This window comes from Zootoca vivipara, chromosome 11 (assembly GCF_963506605.1).
Source record: "Zootoca vivipara chromosome 11, rZooViv1.1, whole genome shotgun sequence".
Taxonomy (NCBI): domain Eukaryota; kingdom Metazoa; phylum Chordata; class Lepidosauria; order Squamata; family Lacertidae; genus Zootoca; species Zootoca vivipara.
In genome coordinates this window covers 25524031-25532756 of record NC_083286.1, presented here as the reverse complement: position 1 = coordinate 25532756, position 8726 = coordinate 25524031, and the positions used below count along the sequence as shown (strand labels likewise).

General features: G+C 41.1%; 1 protein-coding gene across 1 annotated transcript in view; it reads right to left on the bottom strand.

Moving 5' to 3' along the window:
- Positions 1 to 551: 551 nt before the first annotated feature.
- ST8SIA4 (ST8 alpha-N-acetyl-neuraminide alpha-2,8-sialyltransferase 4) overlaps positions 552 to 8726 on the bottom strand; it is an 83842-nt gene continuing 75667 nt past the window's right edge. Inside the window, exon 5 of the mRNA XM_035100005.2 lies at positions 552 to 5124. Within this exon, the coding sequence (XP_034955896.2) occupies positions 4842 to 5124 (283 nt within the window). The 3' untranslated portion in view covers positions 552 to 4841. The remainder of the gene's footprint in view (positions 5125 to 8726) is intronic.

Genomic DNA, 8726 nt, shown 5'->3' with positions numbered 1-8726 from the left:
TGCACAGGCAAACAGAATACTAGCTGGCAGTTGCATTTATTTTCGCTTAGCTCCATTACATTGTATTTATTTTTTTCGTGGGGCGTTATTCTGGCATTGTTGAAGAGAGCGACTCCAAACTCAATTGAAACGTTGAGTAGTCTTCACATTTCAGAAAGGGAATAAGAGGGAGAATCCCCTCAAAGGATAAACATGAATATATTATGCATTTATCTTCATTAATCTGAGGAGCTCCAGAGCTCCAAACAAAAAGAAAAAACATGAATTATAAAACACCGCTTTATGAATTACAAGTCTTCACAAGTAAAATTATCCAAATGATAACAAATTCCCTTTCTTACTGTGCATTTCTAAAGAGACTGTTCCTATAGTTTTGCATTAAGGGATCAGATTTTAACCACTGGGTATGTGTTGGAGATAGTGCTGGTCAATTATGATTCTCTATCACAGTAGGTATTTGTGGTAGGAAACAAGCAACAAATATGTGTTATGGAAAAATTATGAAATGAAAGAAGCCATTTATTCCTTACGTGTATTTGAACACTTATAACTTTTTGCAATGTGATGAGCAAATGTAAACCCCACTAACTGTAACCTTGCCATAGTTTCTGTAGGCTACCTTTTCGACTCTTGAAGTTCTAAGACAGCCTTTTCCATCCTGGTACTCTCCAAATTTTTGGACTACAATTCCCATCAGACCCAGGCAATAAGATTATCCTGGCTGTGGCTGGTGGGGGTTGTCGTCCAAAACATTGGGAGGGTGTTGGGTTGTGGATGGCTACTCTAGGGATTGATCCCAACAGGGAATGTAGATGTTACATTAAATGGTAATCGTTTTTACTACTCAAGAGAGGGGATATGTAGTAAAAGCTCAAGGCAAAGACACAGGGCAGGATATGAGAAGTTTTCATCAACATCCCATTGGTTAAATGCAGGGCTGCTGTCATTCATGGAAAATTCCAGAATCTGTGCTCATGTAACTAAGAACAGAGTTGTGACAAAGAGAAAGAAGCTCATGGTCTCTGCATAACATGCAAACAATGAAGGGGCTGGAGGACCCAAAATGGCAACGCGCATAAAAAAGTGACAGTTGTGACATCCGTGTTTAAAATTACTGTCATTTTAGATTTTCAATGAAACAAGGCCTAAATGAAATGCTGAGCCAAACACTGCAACATTGTATTTTAAGCAGACCATTCGGTCATTTAAATCTTTCCTAGCATCTTTTAAATCATCCTTATTCTTCATCTAAGTGGCTTTGTTTTCACACTCCCAAGTCTATGCACTGCTACTGAGAAGTAAGTCCACTGTGCTCAGCGGTGTTTACTCTCAACCAAACTTGCATAGTATTGCAGCCTGATGGATTGCAGTATACCTGAAGGAGCATCTCCACCCCTATCGTTCTGCCCAGACACCGAGGTCCAGTGCCGAGGGCCTTCTGGCGGTTCACTGCGAGAAGCCAAGTTACAGGGAACCAGGCAGAGGGCCTTCTCGGTAGTGGCATCCGCCCTGTGGAATGCCCTCCCATCAGATGTCAAAGAGATAAACAACTACCTGACATTTAGAAAACATCTGAAGGCAGCCCTGTTTAGGGAAGTTTTTAACGTGTGACATTTTAATGTATTTTAATCTTTGTTGGAAGCCACCCAGAGTGGCTGGGGAAACCCAGCCGGATGGGCAGGATACAAATAAGAAATTATTATTATTATTATTATTATTATTATTATTATTATTATTATCCTATTCATGTTCCCTTGAATTCTTCTAAGGTGCATAGGACTGCAGCCTCATTCCATTACATGAAAACCTTGCCTCTTCTTTTTTATGTAATATGATAGGCTTTCATCCACTTTCAATTCTATCTTTTCCTGTTATGCTTATATTGGAAAACTGATATTTCCCTGAGATGCAAAACATAAAAGTGGTTTTGTTAACCAGTTTATTAGCCCTTTACAGACACGTGGAAATAGTCTAGATAAGGGGAGGAAAACATGACACAAAAGAATTAAGTAATAGGATTGAAGTTATGCATGAGGATGAAAAAGGCACTAGTCTCAACTTCTTTAAGGTGATTGTGTGAAATCTAACACCTTTTATGGAAAATCAGTCTAGCTAGATTGCTCTAACATTACTATATTTCAAAAGGAAACATGCCAACATTACTACAGTGGCACCTCTGGTTAAGAACTTAATTCGTTCCGGAGGTCCGTTCTTAACCTGAAATTGTTCTTAACCTGAGACACCACTTTAGCTAATGGGGCTTCCCACTGCTGCCATGCCGCCGGAACATGATTTCTGTTCTCATCCTGAAGCAAAGTTCTTAACCCGAGGAACTATTTCTAGGTTAGCAGAGTTTGTGAGATGAAGCGTTTGTAACCTGAAGTGTTTGTAACCCGAGGTACCACTGTATTATGGTCATTAAGCAGCCTGAGGAATTTTTATTTTGGACTATTTTTCTCTTGAGGTCCCTCTCAGACTATTACGCATTGAGCACTAAAACCTGCATGGGTCCTGTCTGTTCAGCTAAACACACTAAATATGTGAAGGTCATATGACTGTGTGAAAAGGGCCCTAAATATCTGAAAAGGACTAAAATGAAGAGTTATTCTGCATTTGTTTTTCTTCTAGTTTTTTATTCTTCTGCTTCTATATGGCATAAATCTGCAGGTGAAACCACATGAGAGAACCGCTGATTGTTCCCCCAACATGCATTTCTGAAGCCACTCCATCAATTGTGCTTTGATACTCTAGATTTACAGCCATTCTGTTTACAACCCTTTTTGTTCATACAAAACCATTAATAATTCTCATTGTCTGCTGTTTCAGAACAAAAAATACAGCCCCATATAGAAAGTGGAGCTTCAAAGAAGCGAAAAGGCAAGGGAACTCGTCAGTGGTATTTTCACATATTGCTCATCAGAATGCTATAGAACAGGACTAATGCACATATTGTCCAGCACTATGAAGAATCTGCATTTTAAAAGTGGTTTTGTAAACGAAAAACAAAATCCACTATGCCAACTAAACTATACAGACTTTGACATTTCAATGTTATTTATAACTTACATTAATTGTGATTAAATATCTTGATTCAAGAATATTATGGTCATAGTCTGATTTTTTTTTAAAAAAGGGAAAGCATCTGTTTCAGATTTTCAAAGCCTATATAAAAAGCAAAGTCAAGTTAAGGAATTTGTCCTTCAAACAAAATCTAGACACCAAGTTAGCAGTAAACAAATAAACAGCAAAAAAGGAGACTGAAAACAGTTTCTAAAGCAGCACAGCAACAAGTACTAAATTTTACACGTTTTCATCATTTGAAGGAAAACAAATCTACATCGATTACAAAATCAGCATAATCTTTGGCACCAAATGTAAGGGCACCTGCTTGTTAACAATATCATCTTCATAACAAAAATCTTGCCTTAAAGACAGCTCGAAACATCAGATTGTTTAAAAGTGCTAGCTTGCAATTTAGCTTCTGCTAAGTTTGTACTTTAGACCAGACTAAATGTTACAATAAACACACTTTCAGGGGAAAAAAGTATGTTTAAACTACCGGTAACTACTTCTGTTTTGAAGAAGAAGCAACTTTGGGATCTGGAACACACACCCAGATCAGGACAGTATCCTGTGGAAAATTCCTTGCCCTTGCTACGATCTGTCTCCCAAAGATAAAAATGTACACTCCATACAAGTTTGTACACACCGTGTATTTCGTATGGAGTTTTCCTAAATACACTCGGGAGCCCTCAGCAGTTGGACAGAAGAGGTTAGCAGAAAAATTAGTTTGGAGCCCTGATGAGGAATGTTTCACCAGTCCGGATTGTGACTTCACAGCTGCTTTTTGTTCAGAAGTTTGAGCACACTTTTGTTGTGTGTTTATTGTAACATGCAGTTCACCCTAAAAGAAGCACCTAAAAGCAGTTGGGAGACCCTAAGCTTTTTTTCAACGAGTTATACCATCCAGAACAAGCTAGTGAGATGACCCTCCCCGCTCCCATTTTCCATACACGTCCCAACATCACCTTCTCCAGCAGAACATGTTCCCAGCAGTGGCTGGTGCTGAGATATAGGGCTGCGGGGGCAAAACCTGATGGCTGGCTCTATGTGATACAGCAGCAGCAAGTTGTCACGTGGAGGTAACTTCAGCTGCAATGTATAAGCTGAGCAATAAGATGCAATGAAGATTTTGTTTAAAAAATAAGATCTTCTAAGACCACTTCTTGACGATTACTTAAAATGTTCATAGTATTATCTTGTCAAAATCCCTTAAGGGGCTCCAATACCCAAACACCATAGAAAATGAATGACAATTTTTAAAAACAGGGAGGAAAAAGAGAAAGGTTATAATACAAAGCCGGGGATGCCCCCAGCTGAAGGTATTTTGCTTGATGTTTGTGATGTTATCCACTGCTCTGCCAATTCCGCCTTGATTGTTGCTGCCGAATGCAAAGTATTTCCTCAAGGGCAGATCCCACCTCTTGGGTATTTTGTTACACGCTGCCAGGCTTTGTGTTGGCAAATGAGCAGTAAATGGACTATTTGCTTCTTTAACAGGTGATGAATGCATCGTTGGATCTTGTAAACACTACTGATTTTATACATTCAAGCTTTGATCTTAGAGAAAGTGGCACTTACTCGAACCATTGCACTCGAGATTTAGCACTTCAACAGGTAAAAATGTTCGCTGGTACGGGAGTTCCGGTGCACTTCCTTGTTCTCCAATGGCTTGGTACAGTGCACAGGGATAAATCCACTGTTTTGATCCCACTGCTCGTCCATAAAATCTGTGTGGCGAAGCCCATATCTGGCACTTCTCCTAGTCCTCGACTTGTGCTTTATTGCTGCGCACACCGCCCCGTCGTCAATTTAAGTGCTCCTCTGTTATGTAACATACTTAAAGTTTTAAACTCTAATGGCATCCTATGTGGGCTGGCATTAGAAAAAAATCGATACTTTAAGTCATCATAATAATGATATTTGACTGGCTTTCCATTTATATCCTTCGGGAAGGGCCAGAATCCATAGAGATGAATTTCATCGCAGAACCTCGTAGCAAGTGTGTACATTAGGAGTCCTGTGCTAGGTCGCTTGATGAAAACCTTGTTGGTCAGCCAGTAACTGTAAGGTAAGTGAAAAACAAGAGATGCACATTTGATTATTCGGACATCTTGTTTTAACTTCAGCATGCAGAACTCTCTCTCTCTCTCAAAAATAAAATAAAATACAGTAATAACAACACTGAATGCATTTTGATAATTACAAATGCTATAATCACCATGGAGATGAAAGTCCCATCCTATTTATGTGGCCCATCCCATCCTATTTCTGTATTAATCTGCTTTAAAAAATTATTAAAATTAAAGTATGTATTGTTAAACATGGTTCCTTTCAGGAAACACACTTGAAAATGTGTTTTCTATTAGAGTAAACTTTGTGTGTGTGTGTGTGTGTGTGGTTTTTTGGTTTTTTTTAAGGAGCATTTTGATACAGTTTTTGAGCTGATAACTGCATTGGAACATTTGAGAAGTGAGAAAGCTGGTAGATAACAGAAGTTCAATCCAAGTACAGTGGTACCTCTGGTTGTAGACACGATCTGTTCTGGGGTGCCCTTCACACCCCCAAAAGTCCGCAACCAGAGTGGCGCTTCTGGTGAGAGAGCACTTCCACATGCACGAAGCTTCTGCACAGGTGCGGCGAAACGCGGAAGTAAACACTTCCGGGTTTGCCGCGTTCTTAACTTGAAAAGATGCAACCTGAAGCGGACGCAACCAGAGGTACCACTGTAGTAGCTGAGGAGGTGCAGAACAGGTCAATTCATATTGAAATCTAGAAAGACTGAATTACTCACACATCACTAGTGGAGAAGGCCAGGAGGAGAATACGCTTTGCAGGCACACAGTTCAAGTATAAAGTCCACTTGCCTCCCATGCATATTACTATTTTAGCTTCTTCAATGATTGGCATTCTATTTCTTTTCCTGGGGGTGAGGCATAACACCTACATATTTTTCTCACACATGCACAACCCAACAAACCACCAAAATCAATTATGACTATACATCTTGCTAAGTATGGATATGAGATCAAGGGATCAAGTGGGCTAACTTACAAGATCAGCAACAGCTCGTACCCAATGGTTGCATGAGCTGAAGACACCTTGTCCTTTTGTCCCTTGCAGTCTTGTGTGGCCCTGAAAACGTTCTTCCCAGGGCTGCAGGACCTTCCTGAACAAGCTATGTGGCAGAGGGCTGCAGTGTGAAGGGGGAATTGCCCAAAATCAGGTGCAGAAATATTGCACCAATAAAGCTGGCACGTGTGATACAATATATGCCTTGTGCATTATTGATCACCATCATTATCTGGGTGAATGGTATTTTCAAAGCAACGAGTAAACAGGGAGATTGAATTTGAGGCTTCTGTTGCTCAGCGGAGGAAAAGTGGAGGGCAGAAAGGATCTGAAGTGAGCCTCCTTCCACCTCAAGTGACCAGCTGACAGTGGCAACTGTCAATCAGGTGCTGTGTACAGTATGTATGTGATGAACTAGTTGCAACTTTTGAGATATGTGACTGGCTCTAGCATCTCTTTATAGCAACCGTGCCTCCAGCCCCAAATTGAATCGGAACCACCTTGTGGGAATCCCTTGCAGACGACCACAGTGCAACAACAGTCAGGTTGTCTATCCACAGCAGTGACCAGAGGAGGAATGACCGCTAGCAGGAGCACAAAGAGAAGAAATACCCGAGTGCGTCTGCAGCAGCACAACTGGATCTGCCACAACTTCATCTGCCTCAACTGCAACAAAACATGTCTCTTCCACAGGGCTGGATTTAGGTTTGATGACACCCTAAGCTACAGAAGGTAATGGGGTCGGCAGAGACATCACCTTGCTGACAAAGGTCTGTATAGATAAAGCTATGGTTTTCCCAGTAGTGATGTATGGAAGTGAGAGCTGGATCATAAGAAGGCTGATTGCTGAAGAATTGATGCTTTTGAATTATGGTGCTGGAGGAGACTCTTGAAAGTCCCATGGACTGCAAGAAGATCAAACCTATCCATTCTGAAGGAAATCAGCCCTGAATGCTCACTGGAAGGACAGGTCCTGAAGCTGAGGCTTCAGTACTTTAGCCACCTCATGAGAAGAGAAGACTCCCTGGAAAAGACCCTGATGTTGGGAAAGATGGAAGGCACAAGGAGAAGGGGACGACAGAGGACGAGATGGTTGGGCAGTGTTCTCGAAGCTACGAACATGAGTTTGACCAAACTGCGGGAGGGACCAAACTGCGGGAGGCAGTGGAAGACAGGAGTGCCTGGCGTGCTCTGGTCCATGAGGTCACAAAGAGTTGGACACGACTAAACAACAACATATGTCCAGCTGTCTTTTGTCAACAACAAATTGTCGCTGTTTTTTTGTGTTGAATATATGCTATATGGTAATTTATGGACCTAATAGGTCCATACACAACACAAAACACTGTAACCTCCAACAATTTGACTTCACCCCAAAGGTGCACCCCTCCATTGTTTCCCGAGACAGACCAAAGCCAACTGGGTGAAGAAGGGTGTTAACCCTTCTCCCACTGTTTTCATGTGAAATAATCTTCCCTCCTACGCATTTTGGAGAAATGTATGTGGATGCAATATGGGTTCTCCAATAAGGCAAATAGCAGCTTGGGGGAAGGGGGGGGGCATAAAGGTCACAATGAGATTGGATTTACCCACCCATCCTGTTGTGCCGCACTGCGGTCCATCATTACCCTCCACCATGCTACTTCAAAACAACAACAACTCTTAAGGGAAGGGTGATCAGTTCACAAATCTATAATTCCTTGCTTAGTTTAGAATGTTCAGTCCAGAACTAAGAACCAGCCTTTTGCTCATGCCGTTCCCACTCTATGAAGGCTTAAGCACATGGAAATGTATTTGTGCGAAATAGAAACGATCAAACAGGATTATCTCTTTTGTTAATACTGCGCCTCAGCCCTTCTCTGGTTTTCAGCAAAATCTCCTTCTGAATATAGCTGAATATAGCAACATTTTTTAAAAACTGTTTTGCCAGGCTTAGCTTTGGCTGTCATTAATCACATGTTGGGCAGGTCCCCCCCCCTCCAAAGCCTACATTAGTTGTGACTTGAAACCTCTAAAAAGCAAATGTTGAAGCAACAGTAGCAGACCTGGGTAAGGGATGGAGTATGTGAAGCATTTGCTAATTTTAGAGTTATTTTCTTGTCTGTTAAGAGGGGGGGGGAGGCAGGGAGAATCCTGACTCTCAGCAAATCCTTCAGTAGATAATTAAGGGCCACTTTTCTGGTATGCTATGAATAAACCTAAAAGAAATGTAGTCCGAAAGCAGACACTGAGCCAAAACACTTGTCTTACCGAAGTTTGATTTTTATTCAAGCTTCTTACCATTTCACAAGTTCAGCCAGGAGCACTTTTGTTCTTGCTATAAGCAGAATATGAGACACATAAAGCTATACATATTTTGGTTCCAGACTAGGCTCTGGACGCTTCCAGGCAGGAATTTATTCTGCAATGTCAACAGCTCATGTATACAGGTTTTGTGGCATCGTTGTCATCAAAATGCCAGGCACAACTCTTTTTTTAATCCGGATTTTCCCTTACTGTGAAAAATCCAATTTGTAAAAAAAGAAAAGAAAAATCTATTATGTCGTCATAGTCACCACTGGTGTGGGAACTCATTACTGGGGGGGGGGCACTTC